Genomic DNA, 23,714 nt, shown 5'->3' with positions numbered 1-23,714 from the left:
CATACAGAATAATACTATGACCTATATCTGCTGTGAATACACTCTTCACACAATTCTTCCCTTAACAGCCTCCTTCAGCTGAACTCAGTTAGCTCTGATTGTGAATACGTGTGTAATAACTAACCACAGTCCCACCTGGGATAACAAGCAGGTGAATGTGGTGATATAGGAAGTATTACACAGTTGAGCACACACTCCATGCATGTTCATCATATATACATTAATATTATTTTCTGATAAAACAAACAACTAAAAACTTTCCTAATTTGTTGAAAAAAACTGATGGCAAATATTGACAACCATTACAACAACAATAAACAATTGAAACTTTTCACCACTTAAAAATAAAAACATGTTTCTTTGAAATATGGAAATACTTCTAAACAGACAGTCTGAGTGAGGACTGGTTTTGGTTCTTGTCGCTGTGTATGACTGATCTACATCCGACCCTCCCTCTCGTCATATCCTGGCAGGCAGAGCTGGCTAGTTACACTTCCTTGTTTCTTGTCTGTGTGTTGTCGGTGGACCAGCTTGTCGCAAGGACCTACTATCACCGAGCAGCATGGAGGCCAACACACTGTACATTCTCCTGGCTGTCACGTCTCTGGGGCACGGTAAGTCTCACACTTGTCCCGCCTGGGGCACGGTAAGTCTCACACTTGTCCCGCCTGGGGCACGGTAAGTCTCACACTTGTCCCGCCTGGGTAGAGGGTATGACACACGAGTCCCACCTGGGTAGAGGGTATGACACACGAGTCCCACCTGGGGCACGGTAAGTCTCACACTTGTCCCGCCTGGGGCACAGTAAGTCTCACACTTGTCCCGCCTGGGGCACAGTAAGTCTCACACTTGTTCCACCTGGGGCACAGTAAGTCTCACACTTGTTCCACCTGGGGCACAGTAAGTCTCACACTTGTTCCACCTGGGGCACAGTAAGTCTCACACTTGTCCCGTCTGGGGCACAGTAAGTCTCACACTTGTCCCGCCTGGGGCACAGTAAGTCTCACACTTGTTCCACCTGGGGCACAGTAAGTCACACACTTGTTCCACCTGGGGCACAGTAAGTCACACACTTGTCCCGCCTGGGGCACAGTAAGTCTCACACTTGTCCCGCCTGGGGCACAGTAAGTCTCACACTTGTCCCGCCTGGGGCACGGTAAGTCTCACACTTGTCCCGCCTGGGTAGAGGGTATGACACACGAGTCCCGCCTGGGGCACGGTAAGTCTCACACTTGTCCCACCTGGGGCAAGGTAAGTCTCACACTTGTCCCACCTGGGACAAGGTAAGTCTCACACTTGTCCCACCTGGGGCACAGTAAGTCTCACACTTGTCCCGCCTGGGGCACGGTAAGTCTCACACTTGTCCCGCCTGGGTAGAGGGTATGACACACGAGTCCCACCTCGGGCACGGTAAGTCTCACACTTGTCCCACCTGGGTAGGGGGTATGACACACTTGTCCCACCTGGGTAGAGGGTATGACACACTTGTCCCACCTGGGTAGGGGGTATGACACACGAGTCCCACCTAGGGCACGGTAAGTCTCACACTTGTCCCACCTGGGTCTGGGGTATGACACGAGCTCCATTTGGGACTGGGGTATGACACACTTGTTCCATCTGGTTATGAGGTATGACACATGACTTCCATCTGGGTCTGGGGTATGACACATGAGTTCCATCTGGGTCTGGGGTATGACACATGAGTTCCATCTAGGTATGAGATATGACACACATGAGTTAGTGAGTGAGTGAATATGATTTGACACTGCCTTTAGCAATATTCCAGCAATATCCCGATGGGGGACACCAGAAATGGGCTTCACACATTGTACCCATGTCTGGTCTTCGGCGTGACGAGTGAACGCTTAAACCACTAGGCTACCTGACTGCCCGTCTGGGGTATGACGAGTTGACACGAGTTCCATCTGGGGCCAGGGGCATGCCTCTGTTCACCAAGCAGTGAATGGGTACCCGGTAGGATGAGATGGTAATGTGACGAATGTGATGTGTATGCACACTGTCCACTTGACTGAGCTGATGATGACTTGGCCCCGTGAGCACAGAGCACGGACATACAGATGCATTTACTATCATCAAATGAATTACATGTCCTGCTGATGCATCCCAGGTCTTTCAAAGGAACCCATTCATGATACATGTGTAGTGAGGTGAGGTGAAGTGGGGTTAAACATCGCGTCCAAGATTATTGCACTTAAATAGTGAGTGAGTGAGTGAGTATGGTTTTACGCGGCTTTTAGCAATATTCCAGCAATATCACGGCGGGGGACACAAGAAATGGGCTTCACACATTGTACCCATGTCGGGAATCGAACCCGGGTCATTGGCGTGACGAGCGAACGCTTTAATCACTAGGCTACCCGACCGCCCCCACTTAAATAGTGATATGCATGTATGTGTGTGTGTGGCTGCTTGTACTAGTCCGGACTGATGCCGATTTATAGTGCTAGCCCACTGAGATACCATGCCACAGTTTAACATGAATATCCCACTCAGACACAGTATACTGACTCCGAGCCGACCAGTCCTTGTTTTTAGCCCTTTAATTCCCGAGCCCCAGACAGGGTAACAACAAGTACCATCTTTTAACGTCTTATGGTATGACGCAGCCGGGGATCAAACCCCAGACCTTCTGCTGTCAGGGCGGACGCTCTACCACTAGACCACACAGGCGGTCAATACATATGTAGTACCATTCCTCCCGTAAGCCAAACTGTAAACTATAGGAACAGCAGCAGCACTGACCAGTCACAGTGGCCCTGGTGTGTGTGGCGTGTTGACACTTCCTGCTGGTGTTAGTATAAAACTACAGAGGATGTTTCTACTCGTTGTGGGACACCGTGTTCATCGATTTCATTGACTAAGCGATTGAGATTCCTGGGGAGAATAGGTCTGAAGATAGCAGATCTATCATATTTTTACTTTATGTCGCTATCACTCGTATTTCTGAGTCATTACTTTATAATCAGAAGAATGTCCACAGGTACATAAACACCTGTCAATCCATGTCCACAGATGCAATAAACACCTGTCAATCTATGTCCACAGATGCAATAAACACTTGTCAATCCATGTCCACAGGTGCAATAAACACCTGTCAATCCATGTCCACAGATGCAATAAACACCTGTCAATCTATGTCCACATGTGCAATAAACACCTGTCAATCCATGTCCACAGATGCAATAAACACCTGTCAATCCATGTCCACATGTGCAATAAACACCTGTCAATCCATGTCCACAGATGCAATTAACACCTGTCAATCCATGTCCACATGTGCAATAAACACCTGTCAATCCATGTCCACAGATGCAATAAACACCAGTCAATCCATGTCCACATGTGCAATAAACACCTGTCAATCCATGTCCACAGGTGCAATAAACACCTGTCAATCCATGTCCACAGGTGCAATAAACATGTGGTTGGCTTTGTCAGCAAGAATCATTACATGCAGTAGCGTACCTCCAAGTGCAAGACAACAGGCTTCTGCTTGCGACTTGATTTCCCGAATGAAAAATAGGTTGATGTTTGCATGTCAATTGAATTCTTTATTGCTTTATTTTTTGTATTTAAAATAACGACACAAGTAAAGACGCTGATGATACTAATTGCGGACAGTACTGAGTCTGATGAGTCCCATCATCATGTAAAGATTTATAATAATACATAGCAGCTGCTGTAGAAGTTAATCTGTTATCTGCAAATATAACTACAAATATTGGACATTATGATTTACTTAGAGTGAGTGAGTGAGTAAATATGGTTTTATGACGCTTTTGGCAATATTCGAGCAATATCACGGCAGGGGGGACACCAGAAATGGGAATCGTACCCGGGTCTTGGCGTGATGAATGAACGCTTAAACCACTAGGTTACCTGACCGCCCCGATTTATTTAGATTACCAGCACAGAGAGAAGATAAATACCAAAGACATTATTTAAATCTAACATAAATTAATATTTTGTTGAAATAACCCCTATGAAGACCTATGACTCTTTGTAGTATATATAGCCTTGGAGTTGTCAGAGGCTAGGACATAGGTGTAGGTCCGGCAAAAGAAATTTACAAATACTTCATTTGTCTAATAAATACAAAATGTTCCTAGCTTGCCACTAAATCTCAATTTGGACCCGAACCAGCAACTAATTGTATTTTTCTTCCTTTTCCAGCCTCTCGTCTCATTCCCATGTGTACCGACCAGGAGACAAACAGCTCCCAGACCCCCGTGATATTATACATGGATGAGGGAGCGAAATTTACTGCTCCTCTTTGCTCCTGTAAACTTCAATCACAAGAGGACTTCTATGTCACATTAAAGAGGTTCAAACCGACAAATGAAAACCTTGGCCCTGGAAGTGTCTCTATCGGTGTGACATACGACATGACAAAAAACAATACGCCTGCCATCATATCGTATGGTCTAGATCTGCCTACAATGCAAAATAATTTGACTGGATCTGACTGTTTGATACATTCGGGAAACTCCTCACAATCCATCATACCACAGCACTGCTGGAAGAACACAACAGAAAGAACTATCACCTTGGAGGCGTTCCACAACTTGACGCAGAACGGCCATCTGTATCTCAGCGTCTTTGGTGCAGGTAACACCTGACTATTATTACTGTTACATCCCACTATTACTACTGTAACATCCCACTATTACTACTGTAACATCCCACTGTTATTACTGTAACATCCTACTATTACTACTGTAACATCCCACTATTACTACTGTAACATCCCACTATTACTACTGTAACATCCCACTATTATTACTGTATCATCCTACTATTACTACTGTAACATCCCACTATTACTACTGTAACATCCTATTATTACTACTGTAACATCCCACTATTATTACTGTTACATCCTACTATTACTACTGTAACATCCCACTATTACTACTGTAACATCCCACTGTTATTACTGTAACATCCTACTATTACTACTGTAACATCCCACTATTACTACTTTAATATCCCACTATTACTACTGTAACATCCCACTATTATTACTGTATCATCCTACTATTACTACTGTAACATCCATCTATTACTACTGTAACATCCTACTATTACTACTGTAACATCCCACTATTATTACTGTTACATCCTACTATTACTACTGTAACATCCCACTATTACTACTGTAACATCCCACTGTTATTACTGTAACATCCTATTATTACTACTGTAACATCCCACTATTATTACTGTTACATCCCACCATTACTACTGTAACATCCCACTATTACTACTGTAACATCCCACTGTTATTACTGTAACATCCTACTATTACTACTGTAACATCCCACTATTATTACTGTTACATCCTACTATTACTACTGTAACATCCCACTATTACTACTGTAACATCCCACTGTTATTACTGTAACATCCCACTATTTTTACTGTAACATCCCACTATTTTTACTGTAACATCCCACTATTACTACTGTAACATCCCACTGTTATTACTGTAACAACCTACTATTACTACTGTAACATCCCACTATTACTACTTTAACATCCCACTATTACTACTGTAACATCCCACTATTATTACTGTAACATCCTACTATTACTACTGTAACATCCCACTATTACTACTGTAACATCCGGGGCGGTCGGGTAGCCTAGTGGTTAAAGCGTTCGCTCGTCACGCCGAAGACCCGGGTTCGATTCCCGACATGGGTACAATGTGTGAAACCCATTTCTGGTGTCCCCCGCCGTGATATTTGCTGGAATATTGCTAAAAGCGGCGTAAAACCAAACTCACTCACTCATTACTGTAACATCCTACTATTACTACTGTAACATCCCACTATTATTACTGTTACATCCCACTATTACTACTGTAACATCCCACTATTACTACTGTAACATCCCACTATTACTACTGTAACATCCCACTATTATTACTGTAACATCCCACTATTATTACTGTTACATCCCACTATTACTACTGTAACATCCCACTATTATTACTGTAACATCCCACTATTACTACTGTAACATCCCACTATTATTACTGTAACATCCCACTATTACTACTGTAACATCCCACTATTATTACTGTAACATCCCACTATTACTACTGTAACATCCCACTATTACTACTGTTACATCCCACTATTTTTACTGTAACATCCCACTATTACTTCTGTAACATCCCACTATTATTACTATAACATCAACGCAAATATACATTGCCTTGCCCTACAGCGATTCTGTGAGTGAGTGAGTGAGTGAGTGAGTGAGTGAGTGAGTGAGTGTGGTTTTACACCGCTTTAAGCAATATTCCAGCAATAGCATGGCAGGGGACAGTTGAAATGGGCATCTGTTATACTGAGGTTCCATCTATTTATACCATGGCTCCATCTCTTTCTATCATGGCTCCATCTGGTTATATTGAGGTTCCATCTGTTTATACTGAGGTTCCATCTATTTATACCATGGCTTCATCTGTTTCTTCCATGGCTACATCTGTTTATACTGAGGTTCCATCTATTTATACCATGGCTCCATCTGTTTCTATCATGGCTCCATCTGGTTATATTGAGGTTCCATCTATTTATACTGAGGTTCCATCTATTTATACCATGGCTTCATCTGTTTCTACCATGGCTACATCTGTTTATACTGAGGTTCCATCTATTTATACTGAGGTTCCATCTATTTATACTGAAGTTCCATCTATTTATACCATGGCTTCATCTGTTTCTACCATGGCTACATCTGTTTATACCAGTTTATACCAGTTTTAGTGTGTGAGTGAGTGAGTGAGTGAGTGAGTGAGTGAGTGAGTGAGTGAGTGAGCTGAGATACTGTAAATCTGGAAATTAATGCGTCTCCAAATTAATACGACTGCTGAACCCTAGCAAAAATGCCGAGAAGAGCACTTCCATATAAACAATAAACAGTTCTTTCCTAAAAACAACACACAGTTTATACGTTTATTCTGTTGACAGGCATTAAGGAAGTTCAAAGGCAATAAGGGGGCACAGGTGGCCCATTCTTCTAAGGCGCCCCATTCTTCTAAGGCGCCGCGACTCGCTGTGCAGAGTTGCGTCCCTTGGGCACGCCAGAAAACTATGATTGTGGGTTCGAATCCCGGTTCGCCCCGATTACGTTTCTAGTTTTGTCAGCACCATACCCGTGCTCGTGGGTTTCACCGAAGTGGTGAATGTCTGAGACCTGCATCACTTCTGGCTTTCCTCCCACATTAAGCTGACACAGTGTTAAAAGCGGCATTAAACCCAACTCACTTACTCACTCAACCAACAACAGTTCACAGATTAGTATGCGGATAAGGTTTCAAAAAAAATTGAAGGCAGATGACAACAAAAAGGCTGTATATCTGGGGAGTGTGATGAAGCCTATCGGTGCGCGTTGGGTCGTGTCCGCCTTTGACAAAGTGTTGCGTGGGTGGTGCCTGTCTGGACTGCTGGACGGCCTTATTAGTTTGACACGAGTGGGTACAACCCTTGATGCCTATTATGTAATTCCTTTTCTTTGAATGACATTGTTATATACTTGTTACAACTGCTGCTCAATAAACCGTGTTTGTGTATATATTCAAGTTGGTTTTTCCGCTACTAAAAGTATGAAATGAGGCCATCTTATTGTTGATAGTCATTTTTTAGACATAAATGCGAAGTTTCAATAATGCAAAGACCACTCAGATTTTTCGCATTTAATTCACGTTCTCGTTATTCTTAAGATTAACTGTAGTTGTTGGCTAAGATAGTTGTTGGCTAAGATAGTTGTTGGCTAAGACTGTTGTTATGCTAAGACTGTTGTTGTGCTTAGATAGTTGTGCTAAGATAGTTGTTGTGCTAAGACTGTTGTTGGCTAAGACTGTTGTGCTAAGATAGTTGTTGTGCTAAGATAGTTGTTGTGCTAAGACTGTTGTTGTGCTAAGATAGTTGTTGTGCTAAGATAATTGTTGTGCTAAGACTGTTGTTGGCTAAGACAGATGTTGATTAAGGTAGATGTGCTAAGATAGTTGTCCTGCTAGGATTTTGGACGTGGGTCAGGATGGTTGAAGGCTAAAGTCAAGAATGTAAATCAATGAGGTCCATGTAGCCACATCACCACTCTTCTTATATCTGTGTACATGTGTTTCAGGTAATATTAATTTCACCTGTAAGTCAAAGTCTGAGGAAGAATCTTTCCTGGGCTACGACATTCTGAACTTACAGACAACCAACGCCAGCCCTAGCCCTAGCCCCAGCCCCAGCCCCAACCCCAGCCCCAGCCCCAGCGCCAGCCCCCCATCCATGGCCCATGGAGAAAATGGTAAGTATGTAACATAAATTAGAAGATCACTTCAACATGACAGTAACACTGCTAAGATTGAGTGAGTGAACGAGTAGGATTTTACGCAGCTTTTAGCAATATTCCAGAATTATTACGGCGGGGGACACCAGAAATAGACTTTACACATTGTACCGATGTCGGGAATCGAACTCGGGTCTTCGGCGTGGTGAGCAAATGCTTTAACCACTAGGCTACCAGACCACCCCTGCTCAGATTGAACAGCTCTAGAACTGGCTAAAGTTTTCAACCAAAACATTATTTGTTACATCTTTATGACTGAGGCAAGTTTCAGTGGACCAAGTTTTAAAAACAGACAAGAATAGATGCATCATGGCAGGGGTGAACCACAACTGTATCTGGGACCTGTTCCCCAAAGCAAACATAGGGCTACCATTGTTGTAAGTCTATGTTAAAGTATAGGAGTTACGATCACCTTAGCGCTACGACAGTCGTATGTCCATGTTAAAGTATAGGAGTTACGATCGCCTTAGCGCTACCATTGTCGTAAGTCTATGTTAAAGTATAGGAGTTACGATCACCTTAGCGCTACGACTGTCTGAAGTCAATGTTAAAGTATAGGAGTTACGATCACCTTAGCGCTACGACTGTCTGAAGTCTATGTTAAAGTATAGGAGTTTCGATCACCTTAGCGCTACGACTGTCTGAAGTATATGTTAATGTATAGGAGTTACGATCACCTTAGTGCTATGACAGTCGTAAGTCTATATTCAAGTATAAAAGTTACGATCACCTTAGTGCTACGACTGTCTGAAGTCTATGTTAAAGTATAGGAGTTACGATCACCTTAGTGCTATGACAGTCGTAAGTCTATATTCAAGTATAGGAGTTACGATTACCTTAGCGCTATGGCTGTCGTAAGTCTATGTTAAAGTATAGGAGTTACGATCACCTTAGTGCTACGACTGTCGTAAGTCTATGTTAAAGTATAGGAGTTACGATCGCCTTAGTGCTACGACTGTCGTAAGTCTATGTTAAAGTATAGGAGTTACGATCGCCTAAGCGCTACCATTGTCGTAAGTCTATGTTAAAGTATAGGAGTTACGATCACCTTAGCGCTACGACTGTCTGAAGTCTATGTTAAAGTATAGGAGTTACGATCACCTTAGCGCTACGACTGTCTGAAGTCTATGTTAAAGTATAGGAGTTACGATCACCTTAGCGCTACGACTGTCTGAAGTCTATGTTAAAGTATAGGAGTTACGATCACCTTAGCGCTACGACTGTCTGAAGTCTATGTTAAAGTATAGGAGTTACGATCACCTTAGCGCTACGACTGTCTGAAGTATATGTTAATGTATAGGAGTTACGATCACCTTAGTGCTATGACAGTCTTAAGTCTATATTCAAGTATAAAAGTTACGATCACCTTAGTGCTACGACTGTCTGAAGTCTATGTTAAAGTATAGGAGTTACGATCACCTTAGTGCTATGACAGTCGTAAGTCTATATTCAAGTATAGGAGTTACGATTACCTTAGCGCTATGGCTGTCGTAAGTCTATGTTAAAGTATAGGAGTTACGATCACCTTAGTGCTACGACTGTCGTAAGTCTATGTTAAAGTATAGGAGTTACGATCGCCTAAGCACTACCATTGTCGTAAGTCTATGTTAAAGTATAGGAGTTACGATCACCTTAGCGCTACGACTGTCTGAAGTCTATGTTAAAGTATAGGAGTTACGATCACCTTAGCGCTACGACTGTCTGAAGTCTATGTTAAAGTATAGGAGTTACGATCACCTTAGCGCTACGACTGTCTGAAGTATATGTTAATGTATAGGAGTAACGATCACCTTAGTGCTATGACAGTCGTAAGTCTATATTCAAGTATAAAAGTTACGATCACCTTAGTGCTACGAATGTCTGAAGTCTATGTTAAAGTATAGGAGTTACGATCACCTTAGTGCTATGACAGTCGTAAGTCTATATTCAAGTATAGGAGTTACGATTACCTTAGCGCTATGGCTGTCGTAAGTCTATGTTAAAGTATAGGAGTTACGATCACCTTAGTGCTACGACTGTCTGAAGTCAATGTTAAAGTATAGGAGTTACGATCACCTTAGTGCTACGACTGTCTGAAGTCAATGTTAAAGTATAGGAGTTACGATCACCTTAGTGCTACGACTGTCTGAAGTCTATGTTAAAGTATGGGAGTTACGATCACCTTAGTGCTACGACTGTCTGAAGTCAATGTTAAAGTATGGGAGTTACGATCACCTTAGTGCTACGACTGTCTGAAGTCAATGTTAAAGTATGGGAGTTACGATCACCTTAGTGCTACGACTGTCTGAAGTCTATGTTTAAGTATGGGAGTTACAATCACCTTAGTGCTACGACTGTCTGAAGTCTATGTTAAAGTATAGGAGTTACGATCACCTTAGAGCGGCGATCACTTTGTTGAACGTACCCCAGGGATTTTGTTGAGACTGAGGAGCCATTGTGGACAACTGATACACTATTTCATACTTTGTCAATTTGGCAAGGTGGGCATTGATAATTTGAGATGCACATTCAAGTAAGATAGAGTCACTATACAAAGCCTATCTTTCAGCTACAAAGGCTCATTAATGTGTTTTATATTTGCAGGGACCATGATTGCTGCGATCATAATGTTGTGTCTTGCTTTCGTTGTGTTGGGAGCAGCTGTCGTAACATTCTGGCTGATTTACAGGTAACTGTCATCATCATCATCATCATCATAAAGAAATATAATTAAATAAACATAAATAGATGCATGGTCAATGCATTTCACAGGGTGACAAGAGTCATCAGAATGACAATTCCCCCGCCCCTAAGAACAAATCATCTGACTGTTACATTGAGAGAATTTTGATCTCATCTGTCTGTGTACCAGAGTAGTTATTGAGCAATCAAAACAAGAATGGAATCTGGATTCGGCAATTTGTATTTCTATGTCAGACACACCCATAGAAACAGAGTCAAATCAAGCTTGTTGCCAGACAACAACAGACAAAAAATATTTAAAAGAAAATTCCTAAATAGCAAGAGGCAGCACTTCAGCCCCTGATTAATACATGTACCAAGTTTTGATGAGAAAGGTTGACTAGTTTATCTAGCTCTGCTCAGAAAACAACACCTACCTCCTTTCAGCTAAGTCGAACTTGTTTCCATGGACACAGGGACAAATGTAATTTGGAAAAATTCCTATAGAGCAAAACACAGCACTTCAGCCCTTGGTTAATACATGTACCAGGTTTGGATGCAGCACTTCAGCCCTTGGTTAATACATGTACCAGGTTTGGATGCAGCACTTCAGCCCTTGGTTAATACATGTACCAGGTTTGGATGCAGCACTTCAGCCCTTGGTTAATACATGTACCAGGTTTGGATGTATAGTCTTTCAAGGATTTTAAGTTGTGCTCCAGAAATGAAATCCACATTTTGAGAGTAAGTCAAAATTGTTTCCATGGAAATGGAGAAAAATAGAAATGCAAAATATCTGCAAATAGCAAAAGGCACCACTTCAGGATCTGTTTGATATATCTGCCAAGTTTTGTTGAAGGATATTGAAATGTTTTCGGGTTATGCTCCGGAAACGAAAACTACCCCTAAAGAGACTAAATACAAATTGTTTCCAAGGAAAGCGTGGAAAATAAAAACGCCAAAAGTCCAAAAATAGCAAAAGGAACCAGTTCAAGATCTGTTTGATATACCTGCCAAGTTTTGTTGAAAGATATTGACAGGTTTTCGAGTTATGCTCTGGAAACTAAATGATTACGGACGGGCAGACAGACTATGCGTTGACTATATCTGCCCCCGCCCCAAATTAATGCCCAAATGTCAAAAGTCAACATGATAACTGATTATTTTTAAAAACAGAAGTTGCACATGAAACAGAAATAATGCAAAACACAACAAACAAAGGTGTTGAGAAGCTGAGAATTTGAATATAGCAACTATTAAATTTAAATGTTAAACACTCACACAATCTGTCAACTTACAATGGCTTAGTACCACAAAGTTCTCCTTATCCATACTCATTTAACATGCTTCCTTGGCCTTCATTTATAGAACAAACAAACAATTTGAGAGAATATTCATTCAAATTTGTCTCATTTGAATTTTGATTTTTCTAAAAAGCACAAAACAAATACTGTGTCTAGATGTAGCTAGCATGAGATTAATATTTAGTTTTAAAATCACGATCAATCAGTCATAATTGTCAGTTAATAATTTCGGTTGATTTAAATATTAACTTCATTAACCCACAGGAATAAGTAGCTGAACATACGCAAAGTATTTTTTATTGACCCCTGTATCCTTTGGCCTCGATGGATACACAGGGCAATAACAATAAAAAGATTCACAATCTACCCATATCACTTTCGGTCAAAGATCATTTAAGATAAACACAAACAGATATTGAAAATGAATGATCAGTAGCTTGACTATTTGGCAATGTGTTTAATCTGACCAATCTTCAGGGATGACGCAGTCTTGACGCGATTTAGCTAAAACATGCTAAAGGGATATAAAGGGTGTTTGTCCTGATGCAACATCATTGCCTGTAATTTCATCAAAATATTGTGTTTTTTCTGTCTGTGGTAGTCTGTTAACAGTCTGACGACTTTGCCTCATAAATTTCCCAGAAGTGTTTGCGCTATCAATTTCCAACAAATGTATGCCAATATTTGGGAGTGCTATTACTACGATTTATGAAAGAAAATCCGCCCGTTGTTGACCTTTCTGACCTAAATGTGAAATAATCTCATTGGATGACTAATACTGTTGTTTTATTCAAGTTATATTGCCGATCTGGGACACTAGCTAACTGCTATCCAATCACCAGAGAAATCCATTCCCTCGTTCAATCAGGTCATGACTGACTGAAGCATACATATAATATTCTGCATTGTCCACACCACAGTCACTGAATGTATGGCTCCAGTTTCTGTGATATGTTTCATGTAATATAGAATCCTAATGCAACCTCCTTCTCCACCTCCTCCTCCTCCTGCCTGAGGAATCTAGTCACTGCAATTTGTAAGAAACCTGTGATTGGTCCTGATTAAGTTTCTAAGTTTGTCAGCACCATACCCGTGCTCGTGGGTTTCACCATAGTGATATCAGCCTCAAGTGATGTCATCCTTATTAGAGCTTCTTCTGTTCTCAAGATAATTTAATCTCCAGACTGCCGAAGAAATTCTATAGAATAACCCAAGGACAGTTATTCTGTCCCAGAGATTTATTTTGCATTTGATCACAATCTATATGACATATATTACAATGCTAACTTAAGGACATGGGCCGAATGACGTCATATCAAATGACTAACATCCTCCAGAGAGATCTAAGTGTAACTTTTGTGTCTGTAGCCTTGAGTGAATCACTTGGCTACAGAGGCACTTATAATGCACAATTCTTTTTAAAAATATTTTGCGAGTACATGTACGCCAACAAGATATAGTTTACATGTTATCAATTTGTTTTATTACTCGCCCGTAAGGAGATAATTCATTTAATAGGTGAGGTGAGGTGAAATGGGGTTTAACGTCACGTCAAGATTATTGCATTTATATAGCAGAGTGCATGCACGAGTGTGTGTGTGTGTGGCTGCTTATACTAGTCCGGACTGATGCCCATTTATAGTACTAGTTCATTGAGATAATATGCCGCAGTTGAACATGAATACCCCACTCAGACGCACCCAACAGGGTAACAACAAGTACCATTTTGTAACGTCTTTTGGTATGACACTGCCGGGGATCGAACCCCCTGCCTTCTCTGGGTGAATGCTCTACCACTAGACCACGGAGCCCGTCCACTCATTTAATAACAATACAGTTTTTTTAAACACAACTATTTTTTAATGCACCTGGTCGTCAGTATCACTGTGCCACTGTGCTCGGCAACGTCTCCTCATGACTACGTTTCACAAAAACACCAGAGATACATATACACATGCATCTCAAAACTGTACTATTCACCTATTTTACTTGCCAAGTCAAGTCTGTGAGTTATTGCAGTTGCCTATCACAGGACTCGAGAACAAATACGTTTGGAATAGAGATAGTATACTGAATATCACTTCGTAGCGCAAGTGTCGTGGAATTATTAAGGTTCGAGCATCACTAATGAACAACACATTCAAAAGATCATCACTACAGTCATCGCTGCTCCTACTTATCACATTGAACTTCGTGTTGTACATGAAAGTAGCACCCCTTGGACCAAGTAGACAGTTGCAAAAATGTCGTCTCACTTCAACCGATGCAATCTTTTGCCATGAATTGTTTGGGCTCCGAAATTGAACAGATGGTGTAGCTAAACCAATTTTATAACAGATAAACTATTTGCTGACTCGTTAAAACACACAAGCAACATGACATGACTCCATAAATAGATCGTCTCGCGGCAATGGCACCTCTCTCATATATATAAACTATATGAATAGAGTATCTATGTTGATATGTTTTGAAATGTAACCTAATGTTTTTGGTTTACATGTTCAAGCAAAACCTCAGTGTTATGTTTTATCCTTTACATAAATGCCAGGGTGCTGTTGTACAAAGCGATCTTAGCACTTACCTACCTTAACACAGACTTACTACAGTCACAGTGCTATTTGTTTATTTCTTTGTTGTTTAACGCCGCACTAAGCAATAATTCAGCTGTATGGCAGCGGTCTGTAAATAATCAAGTCTGGACCAGAAAATCTAGTGATTGACAGCATGAGCATTGATCCACCCAATTGGGATACAATGACATGCATCGACCAAGTCAAGGTTGTTTTGTACAACCTTGACCTGCAAGACTTTGGGCTTTTCTCTCACATATAACTGAAATAATGTTCATTATATTTATTGTGATTGCAGGAAGAAACAGTTATCGAAGAAAAGACGCAAGCGAGACCGATTGAAAGCCTCTACTCATATGGACTGGACCCCGGAAACTGTAACCTATGAAGACATGGACGAAGATCTGTGTAAAAAAGAAAAATCCCAAACCACCACAGAAAATGTCCTGAAACTAGAGACTGAAACCTATGCACTGGCTAGAGACACTGGTCTTGACCCCAGCACCATGGTCAGTGTTCAGGACAAAAGTCAGTATGATGTTGCCCATGTAAGTGTGAGCAAAGTTGTAGCACCATCGGGTGATGTTGACGAAAAGGATGATACATATGACGTGGCTGCCTGTTGCACAAACAGACAACAGAGTCACTTGCCGTCTGATGACCTGTACGGCACCGCTGCCACGGCCGATTCCCACGCTGATGTTTCTGTGAATCATCCAGGCCATGGTGATGAACAAAGTCTAACTGCTGCTGTGACAAGTTCCACATCAACAAGAGAAGGAGTCCGCAGTGTAGAGCAGATATCTTCTGATGAAGAACTAAAGACACCATTGGATGAGACCACAAGTCACTCTTTGAGCCTGGTGAGGCAGAAGTCTGTGGAAGTAATCTCCCTTGAATCTTGTGATACTGGGCCTGAAGATGGCGTGGATAGCCATGATGTTGATATGCATGTTTCGCAGTTTGTGAATTCTGTATACAATTCTGAAACTGAAGTGAGTGAGGAGGAGTTTGAAAATGTGCCATCACCAAAATATGGTCAAGAGAGTGACGATGAAGAGATCTATGTGAACCAGATAGAAATAAAGGGTAGCTACAGCAGTGATAATAAAGGGAAACCCTTGGAAGAGTACACAAATCTATCCCCAACAAGGGCAGACAACCAGTCGACAGGGTTACCCTCTTTAAAAACAAGGGCAGACAACCAAGGGACGAGGTTACCCTCTTCAAAAACAACGGCTGACAATCAGAGGCTGAGTTTACCCCCTTCAAAAACAAGGGCAGACAACCAGAGGAAAAGTGTATCTCCTTCAAGGACAAGGCCAGACAATCATTTGGGTTCATCGCCTGTGATCAGTAACGTGCCTTTCAGGCCAGTGCTCCACAGTGTGTCTTCAGCAGCATCTACAGTTGATGACAAGGAGATTTACCAAAATGTTACCTCGGAAAGGACAAATTCCACAGCATCATTGCTAACCATTAGTTCAGGTTCTGACAAACCTTATGAAAACCTCATCGGAGGACGACCTTATGAACCAGACCCAGAAACCCCAGCATGCCCCCCCCACAATGAGTCCAACTCCAGTGCGGTTGTTGTCGTGTTTCTGCCTGGACAGGATTCAAACCCAGCCGAAGAGGATGAGCCCGAACCAATGTCCAAAACAAGTCAACCAAAAGTTGGTCACAAACATTCTTTTTCTGTTGATGAATCCTCTAAAATCCCAAGACCACTCAAAAGAAAGAACCGAACTAGAAGTGATGACACAGATTTGCTGATCCATCCCAGCTCGAGTTCCGAGGAAGATGTCTTGGTAATGGTCAACAACAACTTGTATGAAGACATTAACAAGGGTCAGTTGGCAACATCCAACAAAAAACCTGCTGCTCAAAAGGTCATTGCCAAAACAATACCGGATGACTTACAGGGCAGGGTCAAAGCCCAGACGACCTTGAAGCAGCAACCTGGAGCTGTTGCAACAAGTTCCTCCCATCGGCATCTCGATGATGAGCTTGTTATGATGGAGAACGACACGTATGAATCACTGAAGGGGTGTGTGTCGATCTTCCCCTCCTCTGTCGCATCACAGATCAGGAAGAAGGTCGAACACGATAATCCAAAAAGTCCCTTGGATAAAAATGAGTTCTTTTCTAACGAAAGGCTATAAACAACATTGTAGTTTGTCTTCACTGTTACTGTGACACCTCCTGCACAGGTGGGCATAGGATCAAGACTGGGTGCCAGTCCTTCCGTCATACACATTGCACAGTGTAATCTGGTGTGCCTGCTAGGCGGGTGTCGAAACTCCAGGCTCAAGACAACACAGTACTTTAAACTGACAAATTGATGTTTGGATATATTTCGCTCATCCCTTGGTCTTCAACAGCTCGAAGCACTTCTAAAATGGTGGCGCAACTACCACTTGGTTGCCTTGCCCTAATGAAGAACCCTCAAGACAAAACAGTACTTTAAACTGACAAATTGATGCATATTAGATGACACTTGCAGAATATGTTGTAATTCATCTCATTTCAGTCATTGGCCAAAATGTATGAAAACGGAGCTCATTCAGTTGGTAGTACCTGTTAAGACTCCTTCACTTGATGTGTGCAATTAGTTGAAAATATATTTAAGCATTGACACTGTGCCTGTACACTTCCAACGTGAAGTGTTCATTTTGTTCAGACTTGGTCAGTTTACAATCAGATCAGGCCACTGTGATGCAGACTGTTGTTGTGCCACAGAACCCACTCAATCACTCACTCATCCCAGCAGACATTGTAGCCACTGATTTATTAGAATAAGTGAGAAAAATATTTATCTCTGTATATATTTTCAAACAGTCTCATTGAAATCGGCTATTTTACTTGGATAAGCAATACCTATCTGTGTGTAGATCTGAGCAAGCCGCAATTCGAATAAGGTTTCAAAGATAATATTGGTTTCTGAGACACAGAAATCAGCTTGTCTGAACGCTTCGCTCACTAGAATTGAGAATTCAGGAGCCTGTAAGCTGATTGGTTGATTAGAAAGTGCACCAGACGTCATAATGTACGTGTCCTCCGATCTTTAAGCAAACATTGGCACGTTGCAAGCCACGTATTGCTTAGCAAATTAATCACTGATCCCGGGGTCTGCAACAGCTCGAAGCACTTGTGGGGCGGTGGGGTAGCCTAGTGGTTAAAGCGTTCGCTCGTCACGCCGAAGACCCAGGTTCGATTCCCCACTTGGGTACAATGTGTGAGGCCCATTACTGGTGTCCCCCGCCGTGATATTGCTGGAATATTGCTAAAAGCGGCGTAAAACCATACTCATTCATTCATTCGAAGCACTTGCGCACTCTTCCAAAATCACGGCGCAACTCACTCTTGGTTGCCTTCCCCTAATGAAGAATGTAATACAAGAGGTTTGATGACAAACTGAAGAAATTTATGACTACTTTGAAGATGGGGAACAGACTGAGGATGATGGGGTGCTAGCCGCCTTTTCCTCTTTTACCAGTTGATCCAGTCAAGACATCAGTCAGCAATTAGTACAATTGCAAGTGGCTGAAATCGCTGTACATTGCTTGCAAGCGATTGGCGCTTTGCAACACACCCCGGGTGTCATATAACAGTAAAAGATGTGAGTTTCCTCAAAACATCCAGCATCAAGACTAACCTGACCACACAGCCATGGTGTTCATTGCTGATGTTAGACAGGTATACACTTTGTACCATGGTGTTTCAGAACATACTTCAGACAAGACCCTTGGTTATAGCAGGTGATTCCATCTAAGGCCCAAATATTTCTGGCAAGCAGTCCAATGAGAGTATACTCTTGACTACTATTATAACGAACACGCTTATTAATGAATGAACTGACCAATATTAAACTTGTCCTTAAATCATGGCCATTTGTTGTATATATATTGTACATTTGCTTGTAACGAAATACGGTTATTAGGAACTAAAATTAGTGGTCCCTTTGAGTTCATATAACCGTAGTTTACTGGACATATCGTTTCTCTTGATCCTGTTATTTATTTAATAATAATAATATATGCATTTGTATAGCGCTGCATTCACTGTGCAGAAGTGCTCTGTGTGCTGCAATGAAACCTATAGTCATTGGGAGTGTTTCTACAACAGGTGGGTCTTGATGGGGTTTTTGAAGCAGGAGAGTGATGAGGAAGTCTTTATGGAGAGAGGGAGTTCATTCCACTTGGAGCTTGCTGTGTAGGCGAAGGATCGCATGCCCAATGATGATGTCTTCACGGGTGGCACTGATAGAAGGAGGTGGTTTTGGGACCGCAGAGAGCGCACATTCTTGTAAGGTGGAATCAGTTCTGTCAAGTAGGCTGGAGCTAGATGGTTGACACATTTGTAGGCAAAGAGAAGAAGTTTGTAGTCAAGTCGTGCAGGTATCGGCAGCCAGTGTAGGTTCTCTAGAATCGGGGTTATACGTTCAAATTTGCGGGTTCTTGTGATGATTCAGCAGCATTCTGTAGTAGTTGAAGTCGGTGTATTTGTTGTTGACTGATGTTTCTGTTGTTTTACCTTCATATTCCATGTGCAATCATTTGTAAATATTACCCTCAAGAGACTTGCCTTCATGTTTTAATATTCTTCGGAAGTTTGTTTCCATTGTTCTACTCATGTTTTCAGTATTTTCTAAATAAATATGTGAAAAATATATAAATAATTTATCATTTTTTCTCAAAAAGCAAACATATTCTCAACAACAAAAGTTCCTGTGACACCAATATTTTAGTGTATTTTTCAAACAAGTAAAGTTTGGTTTTCAATATTGTAGTACATGTATGGAATCAAGTCACAAACATGCAACTGCTACAGAAAAGCTTTTATGCAAGCCCCATGCATTTCACTACCCAAGCATGGGTATAAAAACACGTGCGTTAGCGGGATTTGATATGTATTGTTTAGCATCGTGCTGACAACCACTCAGAAAAACAACAAAATTACCCAATTATTCAACATTACGATTTGCCACACCTGTCCGAAAATGAGCATCTGTGAGCCATTGGTATGCTTGAAGCAGGATCCAGTCAACATGATGTTGCAAGACAATTTAATGTCCACAGAAACACCAATGTTGGCAACAGACAAATGCAGTCAAAGACCATCCTTGGAATGGCAGGCCACACATAACCAATAATTGACAAGACAACTGGATTCGAACAACACACCTACAAAATCGATTCCAACCAGCAACAGAGCCTGCAAGAAGCATCCCTGGCCTTCGACGGATATCTTCACAAACCCGAGGTCGTCGCCTCAGATGTGCAGGGATTGTCGCAAGAAGACCTGCCAGACGTCCCAGTTCTATTCACTGACGATTCTCGTTTTCACCTCAGCCACGGCAATGGACAGATTTGAGGTGAACGTTATTTAAATCATTGTCTCATGAAAGAAGATCGGCTCGGGGACGGCAGCGTTATGGTATGGTGTGGGATTACAGCAAGACAGAGGTACTGTTTGATAGTGGTAGAGGGATATCTCAATGGACAGCGCTACCCCGACGAGATCATCGGCCCTGTTGTGCTAACATTTTTGGGTCGTCATGGCCCAGGCATTACCTTTCAACATGACAACGCCTCATATTGCTCGACTTGTTCAGGATTCTTTTCAACAAAACAACGTGAATGTCATCCCCTGGCTGGCTCGCTCCCCTGATCTCTCACCAATCGAGTACATGTGGGATGAGATGGATCGGCGCCTTCGATGTCAACCACGTGTTCCACAGACACTCCAGGAACTTTGGAACATGCTCCAGCAGATATGGACAGATATCCAAAAGGACTTTGTGCGACGCCTGGTCCAACCAGAGGTGGAATCACCACACAGAGACATTTGGGGTGCTGGGGACCTATTGTGTGACAGAATCTCCACACAGAGACATTTGGGGTACTGGGGACCCATTGTGTGACAGAATCTCCACACAGAGACATTTGGGGTACTGGGGACCTATTGTGTCACAGAATCTCCACACAGAGACATTTGGGGTACTGGGGACCCATTGTGTCACAGAATCTCCACACAGAGACATTTGGGGTACTGGGGACCCATTGTGTCACAAAATCTCCACACAGAGACATTTGGGGTACTGGGGACCCATTGTGTCACAGAATCTCCACACAGAGACATTTGGGGTACTGGGGACCTATTGTGTCACAGAATCTCCACACAGAGACAGTTGGGGTACTTGGGACCTATTGTGTCACAGAATCTCCACACAGAGACACTGGGGGTACTGGGGACCTGTTGTGTCACAGAATCTCCATACAGAGACAGTTGGGGTCCTTGGGACTTATTGTGTCACAGAATCTCCACACAGAGACAGCTGGGGTACTGGGGACCTATTGTGTGACAGAATCTCCACACAGAGACACTTGGGGTACTGGGGTGTCCCAGAATCTCCACACAGAGACATTTGGGGTACTGGGGTGTCCCAGAATCTCCACACAGAGACATTTGGGGTCCTGGGGACTTATTGTGTGACAGAATCTCCACACAGAGACATTTTGGGTATTGTGTCACAGACCAAGAACAATAACTAACAACCCCCATGCTTAATGTGTCAATACTTTGTCATTATTGACTGATCCAACCTGACAGGGTACTTGGTTTATCATTGGCCCCCTTGTGCGAATTCTGTGTAGGAAAAGAGGTCCCCTGCCATCTCGCCTGGTGGGGCGACCAAATGGATCAATCTGTCAGGCTTGGTGGCTTGTGTGTCATCATACCCTGATGGTGTGGACTGTTGCTCATAATATCAATCACTGGATTGACTGATCTGGACTGGATTATTTACAGACCACATTATACGACTGGAATATTGCAGCGTTAAACAACAAACCAACAAGCTTATGTTGTTTTTCTTTTTTTTGTGATGATCGACCTCATCTGTCATTTCAAGACATTTCCACAAACTTATATTTCACACCTGGTTATTGAGGAAAACATGAGTACCATGTGAGACGATGGAAGCCTGGTTATTGAGGAAAACATGAGTACCATGTGAGACGATGGAAGCCTGGTTATTGAGGAAAACATGAGTACCATGTGAAATGATGGAAGCCTGGTTATTGAGGAAAACATGAGTACCATGTGAAACGATGGAAGCCTAGTTATTGAGGAAAACATGAGTACCATGTGAGAAGATGGAAGCCTGGTTATTGAGGAAAACATGAGTACCATGTGAGACGATGGAAGCCTGGTTATTGAGGAAAACATGAGTACCATGTGATACGATGGAAGCCTGGTTATTGAGGAAAACATGAGTACCATGTGCGACGATGGAAGCCTGGTTATTGAGGAAAACATGAGTACCATGTGATACGATAGAAGCCTGGTTATTGATTCTCAGTGTGGAACCATCACAATAGACATCCACTGAGGCTTGTTACGATGTAAGTTTGTCAACTCGGCATTGTTGAGCCGATGAACTCAAGAACGACAGGTTCATCAGAGGACAATTAAGAGTCAGCACAGCAACAAGTGGTCGATATTCCACCTATCACCAGTCCTCAGCATCCGCTCGGCCAATAGTACTGCACTGATAGATCTCATTACCGCTCAACCATTAACAAAACAGTATGTACAAACTAGTCCGAGTGTTTGCAGCAACAGCTTCATCATCACTTTCATTAACAAATAAATCAATCATTCATGTGGGAAGAGAAAACCGCAACATTCTCAGGACCATTCAAGTGTGGACAACCTTCACCTTCCATTGATTATTTGGTGCTGCTTCAATGACTTGCCGAGTGCAGCGCCCACGTGGAGAGCAGATCGAACTGTGCAGCTAGCAACTGGCTAAATATTTATGTTAGAGATTCTTCTCCACAGCAGCATGACAACACCATAATGGTCTGCCGATATCACTTTCATTCATCGTCACACCTCTTAAGCATGAATACACTGACATACTCGAGGGTCCAGATGGGGTGTATTGCTTGGTGTGTAAACTAGTGTAAACGTAACGTGTCAAATTTGTATTGTAAACTATTAACTTAAAATGTCCATTTAAAAATGCTTAGCGTAAATTAAAACGTTGCTGTTCATCGTGTAAAAATCTCATAAAAGTTGAATATAAAACAGCAAAACCAGTCAGTGTTTGGTAGTTTTGCAAAACATGAGTAATGACATGAAAGCAGAACCAGTAGCCCCCATGTTTACCTACAAACTGACTGACGATCCGCATTCGCATAGAGGATTTCACATTTTAGATTCACCCTGACAGCTTGTCCCCTATTTGTGTGTGTTTTAACTGACTAAGCCGAAAGAAAATGATGACTAGCGACTAAAGCCAGTCCCCTGAAGATCTGGGGTAGAATAGGTCCTACACAAACCTATGCTTGTCCCCCTTGAAAATCTAGGGTAGAATAGGTCTTCAGCAACCCATGCTTACCGAAAAAGGTGACTATACTCGTGTGAGGTGACTGACAGGTTCCAGTGGTCAAGCTTGGTTGATGCATGTCATCATATGCTAGGATCCAATTGCGTGGATTGATGCTCATGATGTCTACCACTGGATTGTCTGGTCCAAATTCGATTATTTACAGATTGCCACCATATAGCTGGAATATTGCTGAGTGCGGAGTTAAACAACAAACAAACAAACAAGACAAAAGACTAAAGGCAGAAAATGTGGCGACTTATTGCCACGTGGCGCTCCCATGTAGACCCTTCTACTCATTCCCATGACGCAGTCCATGGATGTCTGCAGTGGGTGATGCACCACTCAAGCAGTAATGTAATTAATTTATATAATTACAATCCAATCACACTTTACATATTCAGAAGA

General features: G+C 42.2%; 2 protein-coding genes across 3 annotated transcripts in view; one reads left to right on the top strand and one right to left on the bottom strand.

Moving 5' to 3' along the window:
* LOC139473796 (activating signal cointegrator 1 complex subunit 3-like) overlaps positions 1-23,714 on the bottom strand; it is a 228,620-nt gene that overhangs the window by 24,842 nt on the left and 180,064 nt on the right. The gene's annotated exons all lie outside the window — the stretch shown is intronic.
* On the top strand, positions 513-19,534 carry LOC139474761 (serine-rich adhesin for platelets-like). Of its 2 annotated transcripts, XM_071257883.1 has the most exons (5): positions 513-614; positions 4,195-4,629; positions 8,161-8,331; positions 10,957-11,041; positions 15,207-19,534. In XM_071257883.1, the coding sequence occupies exons 1-5, from the start codon at positions 563-565 to the stop codon at positions 17,071-17,073; spliced, it is 2,610 nt and encodes an 869-aa protein (XP_071113984.1). In that variant the 5' UTR covers positions 513-562; the 3' UTR covers positions 17,074-19,534. The 2 variants fall into 2 exon arrangements, with proteins under 2 accessions (XP_071113984.1, XP_071113985.1); XM_071257884.1 differs by lacking the exon at positions 8,161-8,331.

This window comes from Haliotis cracherodii, unplaced genomic scaffold (genome assembly GCF_022045235.1).
Source record: "Haliotis cracherodii isolate W230 unplaced genomic scaffold, xgHalCrac1.p SCAF_3, whole genome shotgun sequence".
Lineage (NCBI taxonomy): Eukaryota > Metazoa > Mollusca > Gastropoda > Lepetellida > Haliotidae > Haliotis > Haliotis cracherodii.
The sequence above is the reverse complement of the archived record's forward strand: the minus strand, read 5'-3'. Positions and strand labels throughout refer to the sequence as shown.